Source organism: Myotis daubentonii, chromosome X (genome assembly GCF_963259705.1).
Source record: "Myotis daubentonii chromosome X, mMyoDau2.1, whole genome shotgun sequence".
Taxonomy (NCBI): domain Eukaryota; kingdom Metazoa; phylum Chordata; class Mammalia; order Chiroptera; family Vespertilionidae; genus Myotis; species Myotis daubentonii.
The window spans coordinates 31203940-31226109 of record NC_081861.1 but is presented as its reverse complement, the minus strand read 5'-3'; the positions used below and the strand labels follow the sequence as shown (position 1 = coordinate 31226109).

The window sequence follows — 22170 nt, the reverse complement described above, 5'->3', positions numbered from 1 at the left end:
AAGTAGTCACCAGGCCAGCTTCATGGGCCATCCCTCGCGCAGTAGTGCAGTAAGCACAAGACCCTGCACTTGATTTAATGCTCTTCTGCCACCATCATGAAGTTTTTAATAATTTTTGAACAAGGGTCTTGCATTTTTATTTTGCACCAAGCTCCACAAACTTCATAGCCAGTACTGGCTAGCAACTCTGTGACCAAGCAAACAAACAAACAAAAAGTGGGTTCAATCCCTTTCACTGTACAGATAGGCAATTGCAAACAGCAGCCCAGAAATAGAAAGGGACTTGCCCAAGGTCACACCACCCATTGGGGCCAGAGCTAAGACTAAACCCCAGTGTCCTGACTCAGCTTTGTGCTGGCTCCTTGCTGGCTTTCAATGGATGCTTGGCCCTCCTTTACTGCCTCCGATGAGCAAATTAGGACCCAAGGAGAGCTGTTTGAGGTCACATATTTGTGACAACAGTGGTTATGATGGCACTGAGATACATTTCTTGATGCTTTAAATCCTTTTTGGAAAAGGAAAGTGCATGGGTAAGATGATAGATAGATAGATAGATAGATAGATAGATAGATAGATAGATAGATACACAGACTTTGAATGGTTCATTTAAGAAATAGCCTGGCCAGCGTGGCTCAGTGTTTGAGCATTGACCTATGAACCAGAAGGTCACAATTTGATTCCCAGTCAGGGCACATGCCCAGGGCACATGCCCAGTGTGGGGCATGCAGGAGGCAGCCAATTGATGATTCTCTCTCATTATTGATGTTTCTATGTCTTCCTCCCCATCCCTTTCTCTCTAAAAAAAAAATAAATAAATAACATATTAACAAAAAATAAAATAAAAATTAACTGAGTGGGTCCTCACTCACTCGCCATCCAGCTGGCTCCAGATCTTCATGGACTGGGACTGTGCAAGGGGGCAGGGGGCTGGCTAATTTTCACCCAGCTAAACCAAGTCAGCAGTGAATTTTACCAACTCACTGGTCACTTCCTCAAATCAGTGTTTGGGCACTCTTGGTGCCAAAAAAAAAAGAAATATGAAAGATTTAATAGCAACTGTTTCCTCCCTGTTTATCCATCCCTGTCCTCCAAGGCTGTCTCAGCTGGGAGTGGGCGGTGCTCCTCAACCCCGCCCAGCCAGCCAACCCTTGCCCTGAGGCCACCCATCTTTTCACTTCCTTGTTTCTTTGTGAAACAGGAACTGAGCAAGTAGAGTAAAATGGGTAGTTGAGAAAGCCCCAGTCGTCCATGTCAAGGCCCTGAAGCTGAAAAGCTAATTTCCCTCCCAGCAGTCCCACGTAAGTAGTTCTAGGTCCTCTTACTTGTCACACCTCCTGTGAATAGCTTGGACTGGGGGACCCTGCCCTTGACAAAGTGGAGATACAAGGATATGAGCCACAGAATCATGGAGCAGTGATTCCTATGGGGCCCCAGATGGGATGTAAAAGCAAGTGCCAAGGCAAGAGAAGAAACACTGGGTTGCGTCTGGAGTAAACAGATATAGAGTCACCTACTGGGTACCAAGAGCTTTCCATGAGATGGGAACTGGGCTGAGACAGGTCATCTTGGTAACTCTGGTTACTTACACACACACACACACACACACACACACACACACACACACACACCATTCCCCTTCCCCAAGCAAGGCTCACATGATCACTGTTACTGTCTTCACTAGAGCTCATTGCCCGAGATCATATAGCCAGTATGTGATGTACTAAGATTTGAATGGAGTTCAGCCTGACTCCATTTCTGCCAGGTCTTATCCCGCTCCTTCTCTTTGTTAAAGCCTTAGACAAGTGTCCCCTAGAGACTGCTCAGCGACCTTTGTCACTATAACCTTGGGACAGAGGCCTAAACAGAACAGCCAGTTTCCCATAGAAAGGACCTCCAGTGAGTTTCCTTCTGAGCCCTAAAACCCAGCCTCCTCTTCTGGTAGTAACCACCACAGCTGCCTGCAGGTGTTTTCTTGTTTCTAAACCAAGAACTTATTCAGAGATGACTGTCTCTCCCTCCCATCAGCCCCTGCTACCAGGGGCTCCCCAGTGTCCCCAGAGCTGCAAGTTCTGTGTGTACTGTTCGTGTGCATGAGGAATGGATGTTTCTCACCTGACTCTCCTCTGCCCTCCTCCTCCCATCTGCACTTTTGCTCTTCTCGCCCTTCCTGCCTAAGATTATCACCATGAAATCTGCTAACAGGTTGGGCTACCAAGTGGACTTCACCTTGGAAATGTCCAGGTGTTTTCAAGGAACTATGTGGTTTCTGAGCATTTCTAGAGATGGGAAGATTACTACTTGCCAGGGCTCAGGTGATATCATTTTTCTTAAAAAATATGTTTTTATTGATTTTTAGAGAGAGAGGAAGGGAGAGAGAGAGAGAGAGATAAGAACATCAATGATGAGAGAGAATCATTGATTGGCTGCCTCCTGCATGCCCCCTACTGGGGATCAAGCCTGCAACCCGGGCATGTGCCCTGACCGGCAATCGAACCAGTGACCTCTTGGTTCTTGGATCGATGCTCAACCACTGAGCCACACCCAGCCAGGCAGGTGGCACTATTTTAATATTGAAAATGTCTTCTTTGGAAAGAACGCAGTCTTCCATTTATCTGTTCTCCATCATTCCTGGCCACCCAGAACACATCCCCTACACGTCAGCTGTTTGAAGTCAACTTGGTTTCCTACTCAATCCTCTAGGGCAGGGGTGGGCAAACTTTTTGACTCGAGGGCCACAATGGGTTCTTAAACTGGACCGGAGGGCCGGAACAAAAGCATGGATGGAGTGTTTGTGTGAACTAATATAAATTCAAAGTAAACATCATTACATAAAAGGGTACGGTCTTTTTTTTTTTTTTTTAGTTTTATTCATTTCAAACGGGCCGGACCCGGCCCACGGGCCGTAGTTTGCCCACGGCTGCTCTAGGGCCTATACTACCGGTACTAGAGTCTACTCTAGGCCAAATACTACCAGTGTTAAATATTCCCCAGCTTGACAAAGGCTCCCCTATAGCTCACCCCACTTAATCAGCCCTAAGCTATCCAGCTATTGTGCATATGATGTGATTTCCAGATGCCCACCCCATCCTCTTTACTCCCCTCTGGGACTGTTTCAATGTGGCCCTGTGGCACCTAGTCTGGTCACCTCACCTCCTTTTTGTGTAACTCTGCATTAGAGACACTTGAGACTAGCAGTTGGTAGCATGGACTATGGACCAAGACCAATCCTATGTTTAAACTTGGCTTCCACCACTTCCTAGCTGTGTCTTGCACAATTTGCTGAATCCCTCTGAGCCTCAGTTTCCCCCTGGAAAATGGGGCTAACAATGGTGCTTGCCTTATAGGGTTGTAGTAAAGTCCACTGTGTGTGTGTGTGTGTGTGTGTGTGAGAGAGAGAGAGAGAGAGAGAGAGAGAGAGAGAGAGAGAGAGAGAAAGAGAGAGAGAGAAAGAGAGAGAGAGAGGTGAAAATAAGAATAATTTGAGGCCCTGACCGGCGGCGGTTCAGTGGTTAGAGCAGGGGTGGGCAAACTTTTTGACTCGAGGGCCACAATGGGTTCTTAAACTGGACCGGAGGGCTGGAACAAAAGCATGGATGGAGTGTTTGTGTGAACTAATATAAATTCAAAGTAAACATCATTACATAAAAGGGTACGGTCTTTTTGTTTTTGGTTTTATTCATTTCAAACAGGCCGGATCCGGCCCGCGGGCCGTAGTTTGCCCACGGCTGGGTTAGAGCATCAGCGTGCACACTGGAGGATCATGGGTTCGATTTCTTGCCAAGGGCACATATTTGGGTTTCAGGATCCATCCCCACCCCCAGTCAGGGTTCATGTGGGAGGCAACCAATTGATGTGTCTCTCTCACATCAGTTTCTCTCTCTCCTCTCTCACCTTCTCCCCCCTTCCTTCCACTCTCTAAAAGAAAAATCAATGGAAAAATCCTCAGGTAAGGATTTTAAAAAAAAGTCATTTGGGAAAATTTTCCAAATATACGTACCCCTTGCTATCCAAACTCTTACTCACTCAAATCAGCACTATACCCATAATCTTCTGCTAAATTAGGATCTCTTGGGGGATGCAGGTGGGGTCCTGTTCTATGTGAATGTAGCCTATGAAGACCTTGTGTCTTTGGCAACTCCGTGTCCCCCTTTGAGGGTTCAGATGGCTCTCACTATCAGTGGACCATCCCTCAACACACACACACACACACACACACACACACACACACACACACACACACACACACTACAATACTGATGCTAAATTAAGGTTCTCTTGCCCCACATTTATACTGGTCACATCTTTGCAATAATAATCCCAATTTAAACTAGACAGTCCTCTGTATCCATGGATGCTTGAACCCACGGATATGGAGGGCTCACTAAGGGATTTGAGCATCCTTGGATTTTGGTATCTGCGGAGGGTCCTGGAACCAATCCCGCTCCTCCCCATACTGAGGGATGACTACTTAGCTCAGGGGGTTCTGTCAGGATTAATGTGGTGCTTGGCAAAGAACAAGTGCTGGGCAAATGTAAGCTTGCTGCTCCGCCCACGATCAAACTCCCAGGTGCAAAGGACCTTGACAGCTGTCCCTATCACATCTCCTCAAGTTGCCTTAGCACTGCCTCTGCCCAGAGCTAGGTCTGCCAGCCCATTATCAAATTTGAGTTGGCCTTGTTCATTAAACTACTGACCTGCATCACTACTTTAGCTGAGGGCTCTGTGTACCTAGTAGGTAACCTATCAAATGCACATGTATTGCCCAGAAGGAACACCTATTTTAAAAGTGTTTAAGACCCATTAGCCAGCTGGGGCTTAACCTACTGGGACTCAGGCCAGAGCAATCTGCTGGGAGAGAAAAGCTGGGGGAAGGTAAGTCTGGTTGGGGGAGCCCTGGACCCCCAGAAGGGGGTCTTTGGGCCAGTAGAGACAGATCTAAAAAGGCCACAGAGGGCAGGACTGAAAACACTGAAGGCTGGCCCTGGCTGATTTGGCTCAGTGGATAGAGCGTTGGCCTGCGGACTAAAGGGTCCCAGGTTCAATTCCAGTCAAGGGTACTTGGGACGTGCAGGAGGCAGCCGATCAATGAGTCTCTCTCATCATTGATGTGTCTATCTCTCCCTCTCCCTTCCTCTCTGAAATCAATAAAAATATATAAAACAAAACAAAACAAAACACTGAAGGCTAAACTTCTCTCTGCGCTCCTCTCCAAGGTCCTCTCACACACCCGCCCCCGGCTGCCTTTTCCCAGGCGGCCTGGTTAGGTGGCTGCCTTTGAAGACTGCGGTTAGAGTGTGAGCTCAGCAAGCTGCCTGGGCTGAGCAAACAGGAAGCGGGCACATCCTGTGCGCGGGCTGGGGACACGGAAGGTTCTGAAGGTTCTGCGAGTGAGCAGCTCCCTGCCTGGCCGCTCCTGGCGCCCAGCCCCCGGTGCCCTCGAGGCCTTGCAGCCCCTGCAGCCCCTGAAGCCGTGGCCCTCACGCAGCGTGCCACGAGGCTGCACTCTGGGCCCCGATCGCGCCGCCCCCAGGCATCAGAGGCCCAATGGGTCCCTTACATCGTTGTCAGGACTCCTTCCCACGCAGCTCAACCTCAGCAGTTTACACGCTAGGGCCCAACGGACAGGACCAGGCAGACAGCCAGGGGCCTTCAGGCTGAAAAAAGCAGGCCCTCAGGGAAGCAAGCCTATCTTTTCATGTGTCTGCCCAGCAGGCTGAGCCAATGAAGTGTGGTTTCAGCTTGGGGAGGACTTAGTCTTTTCTGAGTTCACCCCAACCTATTCAGCGGTTCTCAACCTGTGGGCCGCGAACAATGAAAATACATCCTGCATATCAGATATTTACATTATGATTCATAACAGTAGCAACATTACAGTTATGAAGTAGCAACGAAAACAATTTTATGGTTGGGGGTCACCACAACATGAGGAACTGTATTCAAGGGTTGCGGCATTAGGAAGGTTGAGAACCACTGCGAGATGGTCGGAGGGCATGGGGCAGGCTAGAGAGGGTAGGAGAGAGGAAGTCACAAGAACATCTTGGGAAGAGCAGAGGGCCAGATCGGGATTTCACAAGTGCTACAGTGCAGAGCTTTAAAAGATGTATACCTTTCAATAAATAAATTTTAAAAAAAGATGTATACCTTTTACTTCAGGATTCCCCTTCTGGCAATCTATCCTAAGGGGAAAATCGTAATTGTGAATATTTACCTTAAAGACGTGCAATGAATAAGATAGATATATATATATTTAAGCCAACCTAAGATCATCAGTAAGGGCCCAGTGAAATAATCATGGTACAGCCACACAATGAGCTGCTTGGCAGCCATTAAAATCACGTAGTTGAAAAATATTTCATAGTGTGAGAAAATCTTAATGATACTATGTTCAGTGTCACAAGCAGATACCAACACAGTTTGTGAAGTGTGACTTTAATTTTTTTAAAATATTAATATTAACCAATAAATAATAAAAACAAAATAAAAATATATTAAAGCAGTTTTATTTAGGTATAATTGACCTACAATAAACTCACATTTTTAAAACTGTATTTTTGTTGCTTTCAGAGAGGAAGGGAGAGAGAGAAGCATTAATGATAAGAGAGAAACATTGGTCAGCTACCTCCTGCATGCCCCACACTGAAGATTGAGCCCACAACCCAGGTATGTGCCCTGATTGGGAATCTAACTGTGACCTCCTGGTTCATAGATCAATGCTTAACCACAGAGCCACACCAGCCAAGCAAACTGCACATTTTTAAAGTGTATGATTTGAGTTGAGACTGTGTATATGCATAAAGCCATCACCACAACCAACATAGCAAACATATTCATCACCCTCAAAAAGTCCTTCCCCTCTCTACCCCCAGCCACTGATCTGCTTTCTGAGAAGTGTGATTTTTTTTTTAAGCACAAGCAAACACGCTCACACACACAGGTAGTTAAATGCTCAAAAACAGAAAAAAAAATCCTTCCAAATAGTATTGAGGAATGCTTGTTGAGCATGGGGCATTTGCTGATGGTGTGGAGTTGCCTGCAAATGCTTTTCTTTTTCATGGTGATGGCTTTTGTGGTGATAAATATATAGGTGATGGCCAGAGGGTTTTTACTCGCATGGTTCTCAACCTTCCTAATGCCGCGACCCTTTAATACAGTTCCCAACCATAAAATTATTTTTGTTGTTACTTTGTAAGCCTAATTTTGCTACTGTTATGAATCGTAATGTAAATATTTTATATGCAGGATGTATTTTCATTGTTGGCGACCCACAAGTAAGGTGTGACAGCTCTAGTGAGGATGACTGTAGGCTTAGGGTGGTAACTGAGAGGTAAGGGTTGTAGAGTTGATGACTCTAGGAGTGATGTTTGTAAGGGTGAGGGCATCAGTGGGGGTGACCAGCTGTAGCAATAGTGTTTGTAGGGGTAATGGCTGTGAGGTCATAGTGACAGTGATAAGGCAGATATAGGAAGGTGACTGAAGGGTATTGACTATAGGTAATTCTAGCAATGATGGCTGTAGCCATGCTGATGCAGTTGTAGGGATGACTGCAGAGGTGATTGTTGTAGGAGTGATGGCTGTAGGGGTGATGGTTGTAAGAATGTTGTGGGGATACTGACTCTAATGTCTATAAGGGTGACAGTTGTGAGGATGATGATTATAATGGTGAAAGCGGCAATGATGATAACTATATGGGTGATGGCTGAGGGTGTTGACTGCAAGGGTGGTTGCCATTGTGATGATGGTTGTAGGTGTGCTGATGGCAGTGAGGATGGCTACAGGGGTGATGGTTGTAGGGGCAATAGTAGTGGTAGTGATGGAAGTGGTGACTGTGATGCAAGATGGCCAGGAGCATTGGCCCAACAGGTAAAGAGATGGTCCAAATTCTGGTTTCTGGATTCTGGTCAAAGAGATAAGAGGCCTGAGTAAGTCATATAATGTCATGTTGATTGGCCACCTATGGGGGGGATGAAGCAGAAGGATGATTGACATGAGATGGCAAGGTAGGGACTTTTCTCTGCTTGTTCAACCCAAGAGCCGTCTGCATCAGAATCTCTAGAGACTGAAGCTAGGACTTCCTTCCTCCCTAGGGGCCGACAGGGCCTACGATTGCTGTAAGAGCAGGTCACGTGGTAGGGTTTCCTGTATGCTGCTGCTGCCGGGTGTCCATGGCCCTCACCCCCAAGCAGCTACTGCAGCAGTCAGAGTGGCAGCCCGAGGTTCGGTCCATGCTGTGCCCCCTGGACAGTGCTGGCGAGGCTGAACAAGAGGCCACCACATCTCGACACCTAGGAGATTAGGGAAGGAGTGTCAGCAGGGCAGAGGACCATGTTGCGCCGCAAGCCATCCAACGCCAGTGAAAAGGAGCCCACTCAGAAGAAAAAGGTGAGGAGCATCTCTGGGAACTCACTTCTTCCTTCCCTCTGCTCTCATAATCCAGCCCCTGGACTCATAGAAGTGGGAGGACCAAAAGCCATACCTTGATTCTGTACGCAAGGGCTCCCGAGAGCAATGGGACAGGAACCCAGAGGTTACTAGAATAACAGAAATACTAAAGAGACTTCCAGAATTCCAGAGATATGGAGTTACAAAATAGACTCTCAGAAGTCTGGAGTTATAGAACTTAATCCTATAGTGATGGGATAGAGACCTGATATTAAGGGCTAGAATCCTAGACTAGAATTTGAGAATCACAAAATGCAATTCTCAAGTTGCATCTGAAGACTGTACTTAATTGTCTCTCCCTTACACTGGTCCTGCCACCATTTCTGCGTGAGCATGGCCTCTTAAGAGCCATCTCAATCAAAGGGTCCTGCTGGGCCACCCCATTTGAGCCATGATGTTCCTAGGACCCCACTCTTCGGCTGTAGCCAGATTCTGCTCACTTGATTCAGTTCTGTTGTAGCTCCCCTGGCCCACTAGAGAGAAATTATTTGTTAAGAATGAAAAATGAAGCTGGTGAGATGGGGAGTAGGAGTGGGGGTTGAGGAGGAACAATCTGACGGAGAGATTTTAGAGGCCAGGAATAAAAGCAGCTGCCACGGACAACTGAGGTATTCATATTCCTGGAGCTAAAGCCAATCTGGAAGATCCCTCGAAGGCTCTGCCAGATCTAAGCTTCTCTAGTTGGATTTGAGGATTTCTAGACTTAATTCTTTGATTTGATTATAGGATTTTCCCAGGCAATCGGCAAGTACATCCCACATATCCAGCAGAACCCTAAAACAATCTCAAAGCAGGCCTGAACCAGGTCCAAGAGGTCCAGGCCTAGCTGCAGGCCAAGGTCCAGGGCCTCCAGTCCCTCTCTGTTTCCCCAGAGCTCAGACCAGGGAGCCCCCTGGTCAGGTGAGCACCTCCTAGCCCAAGGATGAGCTTCAGATCACTAGTGTGTGCATCCTGCCCCATCTCGCTCCTGGGGTGGCTGCCACTTCCGCCTATACTCTCCTCACCCCAGTTGCTTCTGTAAGGTTGCAATGGAGGTGGGGGGGTGGCATGAGATTTATGAGTTTTCTCACAGGCTCTGTCACCTGCCTGTTAAAGCTCTGCACAGCACTGGACCTAGCAGACTTGCCATTGACTGTCTCTCTTTGGTGAGCGGTCTGCTTTCCCTTGCTCTTTGCCTAATGGGGATGGGAAGCCAAGACTGCTCGAGACACTGCTGGGCCCCAAACCACAGGGTAGCTGAGCTGCAGCAAAGAGTCTGAGAAAGAGCTGACACTTTAACACTAGGGCCCTGCGCTACCTCAGGCAGAGGTGCAAGGCGCACACAGAAGCCAGATTTCCCATTTTCTTTCCTCACTTCCATTATCCCAATTCTGTGTTTGGCCACTGGGTCTCTGGAATTTTCTCCAGGCCTTTCCCAGGAGAAGCAAGTCCCATGTGGTCCTCTAGGGGAAGGTGGTCCAGGCAAAGCCACTGCTAGCCAGAGCCTGGGCCAGCCTTCAATGCGACTCTTCAAGCCTCAAACCTTGGAAGTACCCTTAGAAAAGCCAAAGTATGCTTCCAGAAGGTGAAGACAGGATCTTCCCTGGGCCTGGAGGCAGTGGCTGGATCCAGCACTGTGACCTTGAGTAAGTCCCTTCCCCTCAGAGAGTAAAATGGCATGGTGGAGGAAAAAGCACAAAAGCAAGCAAGTCCTCTTTCTCCTGCCTCTGCTCCTCCTCCGGGCCTGCCAAATTGAGAAAGTGCTGTGCAGGGGACAGGAAAGCAGAGTTGGAATCCTACCAAGTTCTAGCTGTAGGACCTTGGACAGTTCATTGACTTTCTTTGGGCCTCAGTTTCCTCATCTCTGAAAAGGGGGATAGCTCCTGATCTGTTCACTTCAGGAAGTTACATGGATCACCTGAAACAATAAATGTGAGAGTGCTTTGTTGAGTGTGCGCATGTGCATACGAGGTGTTGCATGCTGTCAGCATGGGTGGGGGTGGGGAGCACACGGTAAAGAAGAACAAGGCCTGGGTCCCAGCCCTGAAGTGAAGAAAACAAGACTTAATAGCATCAAGAGCCAGCACTGAGTGAGAGCTCATGAGGATCAGGTACCAAGCACTGTGCTGTGCACTCCACCCATCTCTTAGCTCCTCAGCTTCTCATGACACCTTGTGAGTTAGGGGCAAATATTGTCTTTATCCCTATTTTAGGCCCAAGACTCAGAGATTTACCCAAGGTCACCCAGCTAGTAAGCTACAAAGCAGAAATCCAAACCAAGATTAGTCAGTCTCAGAATGTTAACCATTTCTCCTACTCTGTTGTCCGCTACTGATTTCAAAAGAATGTGATGAGAATGAAAGACTGAACACATCGTTAAGAGAACTCTGCAGGGCAGAACCAGATGACTACTGATTGTGGGACTTTCCAGGCAGCAGAGGCAGGAGCAGGCCCTCTAGGATGGTGGGGGTCAGGATGTGGCACCTATTGTTCATAATGAAGGATTGAGGAGGCCCCTGAGTTGGGGGTGGGGACATGCCCCTTGGCAGATTTTTGCCTCTAGTGAGGTCTCTCTCTCTCTCTCTCTCTCTCTCTCTCTCTCTCTCTCTCTCTCTTCCTCTCTCTATCTGTTAGGGTGTAGGAAGTGGACTGAGGTTTGTCCTGGGATCGCACCCCTACTTTCCACCACACCCCAAACCTCCTACCAAGGGAAATGGAGAGGAATTCTAGTGTCCACATGTTCCCTCCTTCCAGTCTCTCCCTGCTCCTCTCTCTCCCAATCCCAGCACACTACATCCCTATGGCTCCCTTCCTATGAAACACCTCTAGCGGGACATGCCTACCAGCATGCATTTTGTATTTTCAGTGGCTCCACATTGCCCACAGTTCCTTGGCATAGCTGGCAAGGGTTTTCCATAACCCTTTCTGCTCTACCTCCCATCACGTGCACTGGCATACCTACCATTCCATCGCCACACTGGAATGTCTCTAACTCTCACAATTGTTTAAACCTTACACAGCTGGTCAGTGGCAAAACCAAGATGTGAACCTTTGCCTGCTGACACCAAGTGAAGAGACTGGGGTTCAGGGAGGTTAAAGAACTTGCTGAAGATCACACATCCCAAAGTTGAACTCAGCGAGCGACACCTGACACCAGATAAATACTTCTTTCTAAGAGGTCCACGAATTACCCTTAAACATGAAAAATAATGCTCGGTTCTACCACCGCCCTGGGCAGGACCCCCAGGAAGGCCTCCCCACAAATGGAGGACAAGCAGAGAATCCAGAGGCTCAAGGATTTCAATTCATATCTTGGTGTCACTTCAGAGACACCCCAAGACATTCAGGATATTTGGGGCTGCCCCAGCGATTGGAGATCGGCCACTCTGGTCGGGCCCCACCCTTAGTCACCTGAAGAACTGTACAGCCTTTTCCATGTTCCTGGGCTGAGGATCCACCAGCAGCACCCAAGTCCCAGCACCACCCCCACAGTCCTTTTTGATAGTTTCCTCTGCTTATGGCTAAAGCTGGGCTGGAGGGGCCCTGAAACAAGGTCCCAGGAGCCAAAGGCCCCCCTCCCAGCCCCCTGACTGCAGATTAATGACAGGAAAAGGAAAGAACTGCGATTAGAGGGAGGCCTGGCAGTGAGTTTACTCTGCCCCAACAAAGCTCACTTCTGGCCCCATGCCTGCCCTCCTGCTTGCTTTCCAGGCTTGCCAGTCCCTGGGGTTTCTGGGGCGACTCTCAGCCTCCTGGTCTGCAGACCAGGCCAAGAGGTGATGGAGAGAAGGTCACGCTAGGCCCCATTGACCTATAAATAGCAGCCCACTCTGTTGCCCACCCTCTCTCTGTTCCCTCTTTTCCAGGCAGTAAGAGGAGGAAGTCATCGGGGCAGCTGCATCCTAGCCATACAAGAGGAGGAAATCAACGGAGAGCAGAGAGAAGGGGAAAGAAAGGGAGAAAAGGAGGAAAAAATATCGGGTGGGGAAAAGCAATGAAGGAGGGTAGAAGGGATACATGGGAACCAGAGCAGCCACCCCACAGTCATGCTTGCCCTTCCCCACTGGTGGACCCCTTTTCTGGCTCCCTAACATAGCATGGAAGAGGCTTCCTGATGGAGGCTGCAGATGCCCCACCCAGGAGGCCCTTGTGGTTCCAGTGGCTAGCGACTTGGCCTGACTGCTGACCCAGTTTCTGGTCAGCTAGCTTGTTGCAACCTCTAGAATAGTGTGGCCCCTGACCCTGATTGCTGACTCGCCTTGGGTCAAGACCCACCAAGAGAACAGAAGTGCTCCACTGCAGTCCTGGGGAGCTGGGGCCAGTTGTGTGTGTGTGTGTCGGGGGGCAGGTGACATTGCCCCTGCCCTAAGAGGTTGTCACTGGAACCCCCTTCTTAGGAAAGAGGATATGAAACTTTCAGCTTTGTGCGGGTTTGGAACTTTGGTTCTGCAAGGCCTTATCTCCGGTGTCTGCAGTCTATCCCGCTCTATCTGTCTGGCCATCTGTGAACCATGGTTCCTGTGTGTATCTGTAGTCTTGACTGTTGATCTTGATTCAGGCTCAGCCTCTGCTTCTTGTGTTGAAAGCCTGCCCTCATTACCTGTCTGGCCCTGGTTCCCGTGGCCGTCTTGGCATGTGCACACATACACAGTTAAGAAAGCTCATTTCCTGAAAACAGTCTCATCAGCACAAACAATAGGTCAGGCCGAAAAGTCCAAAGCCCAGCACCTGTCAGCAGTAGTCATGTCATCACATTAGTGGCTCAGATTAAAAGCTGGGGTGAAGAAAGAAAATGGCAGCTTTCTTTTACTCAATGACTGCCAGTCATTTGTGTCTCAAATCTGTGGGCACCTTCTCTGATGGCTTCTTTTTTGTTGTTGTTGTTGTTGTTGTTAATCCTCGCCAGAGGATATTTTTCCATTGAGGGAGAGTGGAAGAGAGAGGGGAAGACAGAGAGAAATAGCCATGTGAGAGAAACACATCGAATGGTTGCCTCCTGCACTCTCCCCGACCAGGGACTGAGGAGCCTGCAACCAAGGTACCTGCCCTTGACCAGAATCAAACCCAGGACCCTTTGTTCTGCAGGCTGACACTATCCACTGAGCCAAACCGGTTAGGGCTCCGATGGCTTCTAATGTGATTTTCCAGAAAACCTAATGCCACGTCTTACGGACTCCTGCGGGGAGTGTTTTGCTCTTCTTGGGACAGATTCACCAGGGTGGGGGCCCTAATGTGCTTACTGCTGTCACTGTGACAGGAGACTATTCTTGGAGCTGGCCCAGAGCCCGGAGGCCAGGCTGTGGGGCTTGGGAGGGTTTGCTCTGTTACATAAATGCGACGCTATTGTTCTTGCCAAGGTATGTCTAGTAGAAAATATGTCTTTGATTCATTTAGTCTTTCACGTCAGGGTTCTGGGGACCAAACTTCAGGTATTGGTGGAAATGCGGCCTTCATCTGAGGCCTAACTGAGGCTCCTGACATCAGAAGCTTGCTCTGGGGCAGGTATTAGAGGCCATTCATTCTCTGCTGTGAAACAGGATGAAGCCAGGTATCTCCAAAGTCATCTTGGTGTTTTACCTCAATAACGCTGGGACCTCAGGGCACATGTGGCTCTGTTCAGCCCTGGGGTGTGTGCATGTGTGTTGGGAATGGGAACAGCTCCGTACAGCCATTTTAGCACCACTGATTGCAACACCTCTGCTTCTTCCAGCTCTCACTGCAGCGCTCCAGCAGTTTCAAAGATTTTGCCAAATCCAAACCCAGCTCCCCAGTGGTGAGCGAGAAGGAATTTAATCTGGATGATAATGTAAGTTTCAGAGCTTCCTTGGAGTTGGGAGGCTGGCTGCAGGCCCTGGGCAAGGGAGTGGCTGGAAGTGAGAAAGGGAGGGTTGGAGGGAAAAGAGGAGTTTTTTAAATAAAATCTTTATTGTTGAACATATTACATATGTCCCCTTTTTTCCCCCATTGACCCCTTCTAGCCTACTCCTGCCTCCACCCCCACCCCAGGCCTTCATCAGCCTATTGTCTGTGTCCATGGGTTATGCATATATGCATACAAGTTCTTTGGTTGATCTCTTCCCACCCACCCACCACTACCTTCCCTCTGAGATTCAACGGTCTGTTCCATGCTTCTGTGTCTCTGATCTGATTTGTTCATCAGTTTATTTTGTCCATTAGTTTCCACATATGGGTGAGATCATGTGATACTTGTCTGGGAAAGAGGAGATTTTAGGATTGTTGAGGCAAAGTCTGCTTAAATACAGAAGGTCCACCTCTCCCACCCACCAAAATCCTGGGCCCCAAGAACTCACCTGCATCCTTTTCAGTTACAAATTAACTATAAAATTAATTACCCATTAATAGGGCTGAGGACAGGACTGAAACTAAGAGGGAAGGGGACAGGAACTTCCCATTCCCACCCCTCCATCCTCTGCTGGGGCCCGAAGGCTCCTTCTATCCCTAAATCCTAGACACAGGCAGTCACCAAGGTTCCTGGACTTCTTGTTGTCACAGATTCCAGAAGATGACTCAGGTGTCCCTACCCCAGAGGATGCTGGGAAAAGTGGCAAAAAGCTGGGGAAGAAGTGGAGGGCTGTGATTTCCCGAACCATGAACAGGAAGATGGGCAAGATGATGGTGAAGGCCCTGTCAGAGGAAATGGTGAGGCCTGGGATCCAGGGGAGGGGTGGGGACAGGTCCCACTCTGACAAGGTATGAGCATGGCTACCTTGACAGCCACTGCTCAGATACCATGTCTGAAGTCTCCATTAAATATGAGAAGAAAGGTCACATGGGAGGAGAGCTCACTCAGCCATGAATGGACAAGGCACTATGGTCCAGAGGGAATGGGGTTAGGGTGTAATGAGGGATGAAAGTTGGGGTAACTGGAGCTTCCTGAGGAGGCAAGCCTGAGGAGAATGGGCATCTGGGATTGGGAAGGCTTGATTCAAAGAGGGGCCCCTATGAGAGAAAATTGGAGAAGGCTGGCTTTAGCCCAAGGAGGGAGGGTATGACAGACATCTGTAGGGCAGTCACAGCCAAGCAGCTGAAGTCACACAGTGAGTCTGGCATGTTCTGAAGTCAACTAGTACTGGCTAATACCAGCTCAGGAAAGCAGCTGGCCAAATTTTCAGGAATTTTGCATGAAACATAACATTATTGAAAATTAAATGATATAAACTAAGAATTAAATAAATGATATTAAAAACAAAGGGACTACAGTCAATGCTCAAAACTGATCCCTTCCTAATTCTTGGACTCCCTTTCATTGTTCTCTATACCCTTGAAGTTATTTGCATCTGTAGTCTCCGTGTGGAGGAAATAGCCTCTGATGATGATGTGCTGCTTGGTCAGTGACTTCACTGTGGTAGCATGACATTGGCCATGGTGGGGAATATTAACAACACAGGAATTGATGACCTCTACACATAAAGGAGGAGTTCCCTCTGCACTGAGGTATGGTGAGGCGAGTGGTGCTTTGGAGTCAGGTGGACTTGAATGGGGCCTGGGGCCTGGCCTTGGGAATGTTCCTCCATTCTCATCTGAAAACTTGGGACAATCCAGCACTTATCCTCAAGTGAGGATTGAATGAAATGACAGATGTGCTTGGCACAAGGGAGCACAAAGGTAGTAACTCTTCAGCACTACTGTCTGCATGACTGCGTCCCAGTGACAGCTCGGAGTCCAAGCTCGGGCACCAGACTTCTTTGTATGTGTACTTTATTTTTTTAATACATTTTTATTGATTTCAGAGAGGAACGGAGAGGGAGAGAGAGATAGAAACATCAATGATGAGAGAGAATCATCGATTGGCTGCCTCCTGCACACCTCCTACTGGGGATCAAGCCCACAACCCAGGCATGTGCCCTGACCATGAATCGAACCTGGGACCCTGCAGTTCGCAGGCCAACGCTTTATCCACTGAGCCAAACCAGCTAGGGCTACAATGGCACTTTAAATGGACAGAGTACATTCACAGGGCCTCATTCTGTGAGATGGGCAGGGCAAGGACTTTTCATTCCCACCTTACAAAAGAGGAAGCTAGGGCTCCGAGAGTGCCATGCCGCCTGTAAGCTGAGGATCCAGCCAAGGCCCAGTTCTCTGTCAAGCCCAAGCCTATTTCCTCTGCACCTGGGCTGCCCCATGTGCACCCCAACAGAGATTGCTCAGGGCTTCCTGTTGTCCTTCCCCTGCAGGCAGACACTCTGGAGGAGGGCTCAGCCTCCCCGACATCTCCAGACTGCAGCCTGGACAGTCCTGGCCCTGAGAAGATGGCACTGTCATTTTCTGAGCAAGAGGAGCGTGAGCTGCCAGCACTCAGCCGGCAGACATCCACTGGTAAGTAGGGGAGGTGCAGGGACATCTGTCGAGTCTGGAGAAAAGGATTGGGTTAGGGCCCATTGTCTGGGAGGGGCAAAGAGAAATGAACCTTTACGGCTTACCTGCTGGGAATTTTCCCAGCCCGCTTCATGTTAAATCTTTACGACTTCATGGGGCCAGTACTATTATTATCCCCACTTTATTGATGTGAAAACTGAGGCTCAGGGAGGTTCAATGATTTGCTCAGGGTGACCCAGTCTTGAAGTCAGTTCTGCCCTAAAGGAGCTCCGTTTGCTGTCCCCAAGCCCTGGAGAACTCAAGGGCAGAGGAAAGCCCCCCTTGCCCTCTTTTTTAAAAATACATTTTTGTTGATTTCAGAGAGGAAGGGAGAGGGAGAGAGAGATGGAAGCATCAATGATGATGAGAAAGAGTCATTGATGGGCTGCCTCCTGCACACCCTGCATTGGGTTGGAGCCTATAACCTGAGCACATGCTCTTGACTGGAATCTGGAATCAAACCTGAGACCCTTCAGTCTGCAGGCCGACGCTCTATCCATTGAGCCAAACTGGCTAGGGCTCCCTTGCCCTCTTGAACCAGCCCACCCCCACCCTTCTAAGCAGAGCTAGAGGCTCCAGCTGCCTGGGCCTCTCTCATCCCAGGTTGGTGTGGGGGTATAGAGCCTCCAGCTGTGAAATTCAGCCTCTTGGACCCCAGACCTTGGATTGCTGAACTTAGGGCACCACTTGGCATCTTCTAGATGTCCATGGGGCTAGGCAGGAGATTCTGACAGCCCTGCCTAAAAGAGTGACTGAGTCCTCTGGGCTGCAAACCTTCAGAGGCACTGCCTTTCCCACCCCTCAGGCTAGTTCCAAGTTACCTGTTCTTTCTCTGGTTCCCCAGACCTGCCTGACCTGTCCCTCCTCCCCTGCACTGAAAGCCATTTAAAATAAGCTTCATCCTGCTCTTCCCTGAGAGAAAGACCCCATCTGAGTTTCCAGGTAACTGGACACTGAGTTTTATTAAGCAAGTTAAATATTAATGAAGGGTGTGGCTTCCTGGGTGGAAGGAGCACTAGAATGGGAATCAGGAGACCTAGAGCATAATAGACCCAGTGCTGCCAATTATAAGATGAAATGGGCCCTAACCGGTTTGGCTCAGTGGATAGAACGTCGGCCTGCGGACTGAAGGGTCCCAGGTTCGATTCCGGTCAAGGGCATGTACCTTAGCTGCGGGCACATCCCCAGTAGGGGGTGTGCAGGAGGCAGCTGATCGATGTTTCTAACTCTCTATCCCTCTCCCTTCCTCTCTGTAAAAAACAAACAAACAAACAAAAAGATGAGATGGGCAGGTCACTTGGCCTGTCTGGCCTCAGTATTCCTCATCTGTTTAGTGGGGTGTTGGCCCAATTGGTCTCTAGAGGCCTCCCAATTTGCCTGTTCTTTGGACTCTGAGCCGTTTCTCCTGTGGTCAGCTATTCTCATGTCTAACCTCAGAAGTGAAGCTGTGCTCCTGCAGGGTGGCCCAGGGGATGGGCCAGAATCTCTGCCACAATGTGAGACTAACCAGAACCTAGCTTTCCCCCCCCACCGTGTAGCCCTGGGACTCCTAGAAAGACTCCCTGCAAGGCACCTGCTGAGCGCAGCCCCAGCTGTCCTGGGACAAAGGTGACTCTCCTCCCTGCCCCATATCCTGCAGGCAGTGAGCTCTGCAGTCCCAGCCCAGGCTCTGGCAGCTTTGGAGAGGAGCCACCTGCCCCCCAGTACACAGGGCCCTTCTGTGGCCGGGCCCGAGTCCACACCGACTTCACTCCCAGCCCCTATGACCACGACTCACTGAAACTACAGGTAAGATTGGAATCCAGGTCCCAGGCTGCACGCATAGAGGGGGCTGGACTGAGTCAGGGTAGGACAGTGTCAGCGGAAGCCGCGGGACCGCCCTGGCCTCTCTCCTAATCCACTCTGTTCTTCTCCCACAGAAAGGTGATGTGATCCAGATCATTGAAAAGCCGCCTGTGGGCACATGGCTGGGCTTGCTCAATGGCAGGCTGGGCTCTTTCAAGTTCATCTACGTGGATGTGTTGCCCGAGGAGGCTGTGGGGCCTGCCCGCCCCAGCCGCCGACAGAGCAAGGGCAAGAGGCCCAAGCCTAAAACTCTGCATGAGCTGCTGGAGCGCATTGGCCTGGAGGTCTGACCTTGGGCCTGCATTAGTGGCTAGGATCAAAGGAGGTGCCCTTATCCCAGGGATGGTGGCCAGGGCACATCAGCTAAGTGGGGAGGGAAGGATTGGGGGGCTTGTAAGCAGCCTAGCTGGTGGTCTGCATCTGCCCACAGGAGCACACGTCCACCCTGCTGCTCAATGGCTACCAGACACTGGAGGACTTCAAAGAGCTGCGAGAAACACACCTCAATGAGCTGAACATCACAGACCCACAGCACCGGGCCAAGCTGCTCACTGCGGCCGAGCTGCTGCTGGACTACGACAGTGAGTGGGCTTTGGAGCTGGGTGGGGCGCCACTGGCGGTCCAAGGAGGGGAGGCCTCTGCCCCAGGGCCCTGTGCAGTGGATGGGAAGGCACTTTCCACACTTATTTTATCTTAGTTTTTATTTTTTTAAATATTTTTATTGATATCTGAGAGGAAGGGAAAGGGAGAGACAGAAACACCAATGATGAGAGAGACTCATTGATCGGCTGCCTCCTGCATGCCCACTGGGGATCAAGCCCGCAACTTGGCATGTGCCCTGACCTGGAATCAAACCATGACCTCCTGGCTCATAGGTCGATGCTCAACCACTGAGCCATGCTGGCTGGGCCCCTTTCCACACTTTAATCCCAGTCTCAGGCAAAGTTTGTGGGGAGAAGGGGTTTTAGGGATGATCGGGCCCCACTCCCTTTGGAATCCCAGGGGAGACTTAAGGCCAGAGAAGGTAAGGCAAGTACTCAAGGCCTCAAAGCTGGGCAATGACAGGGGCAGGTTTCGGGCCTCCTGGCTTAGTGCTGAGAAGTTTAAGTTCTTGAGCCTGTAAACTACAAGCAGGGCAGAGATGGTGACAGGTGCCCAGAGGGAGAGACTGCCTACAGTGTTCCTACCCCCAGGGCCCCTACTCCCACGCAGGGCTCCCTGGGGCTTCTGACCCACTCCCTTCCAAGGCCCAAGGCGCCATATTCCATCTCCCACCCTTGTCCCTGGCAGCCGGCAGCGAGGAGGCAGAAGAAGGTGGCGACAGCAGCCAGGAACCAGCAGTGCACACCCTGTCAGACCCCAAGGGGGACATCCCACGTGACTCAGGCTGCTTCGAGGGCTCAGAGAGCGGGCGTGATGAGGCAGAGCTGGTGTGCGCTGAGGAGCAGCTGCAGGGCCTCTCCCTGGCCGGGGCACCTTGAGCGCAGGTGGTGGCGGGCCAAGGCTGGGCCCGAGCAGCACATTCAACAGGGATGGGCCCGGCCTCCAGAGGTGGCCCGGGCTAGAGGACTGGCGCCTAGCCTGGCCCTGCTCCCCTCCCCTCTCCCTTGGCACCGAGGGCCGCAGCAGCTGTCCAGGGCCTGCAGGCTTGGCTGGAGTTGACAAGAAGCTGCTGAGGACACACCACACCTGCCTGGCCCCTCTCTCCACCAGCTACTGACAGTACAGCCCACTCTGGCCACGGCTACAGCAAGTGGAGCACCGAGGGGTCACCTCACTCATGTCCCTCAGCAACAAAGCCTCCAAATCCTCCTCACTCCCACAGCACCTTCCGCTGTCGCACTGTTTCTGAAAAGGGACCAAGTATTTCAGGTCTGTCTCAGGACCCTAAGGAAGTTGGCCATTTAAAAGGACTCTAATTGATCACGGAGAAATCCAGATTGTCCCCAATAAGGTTTGAAGAGAGCAACATGTACCTTTTCTACTTTCCTTCTCCTTAACTTCCTGTGAGGTTTAGCCACTAAATCACTGTGACTCGAATCAAGTGCCTTCCCCAATTTGGGTCTAGGACTGGCTGGCATTAGAATGGATAGACGCTGAGGGCCTTGCCAACTCGGACATTCTGTGACAATAAATGTCTGCTCTCCTGTTACCTGTGGCCCAAGATACCAGTGGGGCTTACGAAGGAGGCTGGGGGACCTCAGGCTCCCAAATGAAATGCCTGCTCCCGCTCATCAATTCTATACCTCCCCCCATAACTCAGGCCACGCTGCAACTTACTCCAGCTTAAAACAATGCCCATACCTTATAGAGCGTGCACTCTCCCTTTCCACTCCTGGCCCCCTCCAATGACATTTCGCTCAAGGGTGATGACAGAGGGCCAGACCTGGCTTCCAAAGATAAAATGGTCCCTCAGAAGCCAGATGCAGGTGCCGGCCCTGACTTGGCCTCTTGTGTGGGTCCTTGCAAGCCAGGAAAGCACAAACTTGACATTGGGGAATCCATTACCCCACTTTGCTTGTTAAAGGTTTTGATGTGCCCTGAGCTCCTGAAGGGGAGGGATAATATCTACTGCTGGTGGTGGGGGGGCTCCCTTGACCCCAGTACCAAATCTGTGCTCTGAATTCCAGAGTAACCCTTCCCCAGGGCTAAACTGGCTCAGGGAAAAACAGTGCCTACTATATATAGGACTGCTGGCTTAATGGACACACTTCTGAACCTACTACCAGGAACTTGGTAAAGCTAGCTTGTGCGGGGGGGGGGGGGGGGGGAAGGGATTAGTGTAAATATGAGGCGGGTGAGGGGAGATAGGTTGGCAACAATAAACATAAGTAGAATGAAATTACCATCTCATTATCTTTCTTTTTGTTGTTGTTGTTCTGTTAATCCTCACCCCAGGATATTTTTCCATTGATTTTTAGAGTGGAAGGGAGGGGGAGAGACCAAGAGAGAGGAACACCAATTGGTTGCCTCCCGCATGTGCCCCAACCAAGGCTGGGGCTCCAGCCTGCAACCAAGGTACCTGCCCTTGAACAGAATCCAACCCAGGACCGTTAGTCCAAGGGCCGAACGACCCTCTGTCCACTAAGCCAAACTGGCTAGAACTCCAGTTATCTTTCTTATGGAGAGAGGGTTGGGGGAACACACCAGTTTCCTTCAAAGCTGGACTCAGAAAAATGTCCTCCATTGTCCTTTCAGGGACATTTATCCCTTCCCTGCAGACCTAAAGCTCCATTTTGAAGCTCTAGCTGACTCTGCCTTTCCTGCTAACCAGCCCCTCCCTCCCATCTCAGGCTCCCAGGGCTACAGTCCTTTGCTGGGGTCTGAGAGTTGGGAGTATCTTCCTGGAAGAGTGGTTCTCAACCTTCCTAATGCCGTGACCCTTTAGTACAGTTCCTCATGTTGTGGTGACCCCCAATTTCATTGTTACAAATTGAACGTAATTAAAGCATAGTGATTAATCAGAAAAACAATATGTAATTATATATGTGTTTTTGGATGGTCTTAGGTAACCCCTGTGAAAGGGTCGTT

General features: G+C 50.0%; 1 protein-coding gene across 1 annotated transcript; it reads left to right on the top strand.

Moving 5' to 3' along the window:
* Positions 1-6565: 6565 nt before the first annotated feature.
* SASH3 (SAM and SH3 domain containing 3) lies at positions 6566-21481 on the top strand. The gene is made up of 9 exons (XM_059680096.1): positions 6566-6660; positions 8085-8379; positions 14129-14224; positions 14932-15078; positions 16614-16755; positions 18434-18582; positions 18714-18923; positions 19070-19220; positions 19930-21481. Exons 2-9 carry the CDS (start codon positions 8323-8325, stop codon positions 20118-20120), a joined length of 1143 nt encoding a protein of 380 aa, XP_059536079.1. The 5' UTR covers positions 6566-6660; positions 8085-8322; the 3' UTR covers positions 20121-21481.
* The last annotated feature ends 689 nt before the right edge of the window (positions 21482-22170 follow it).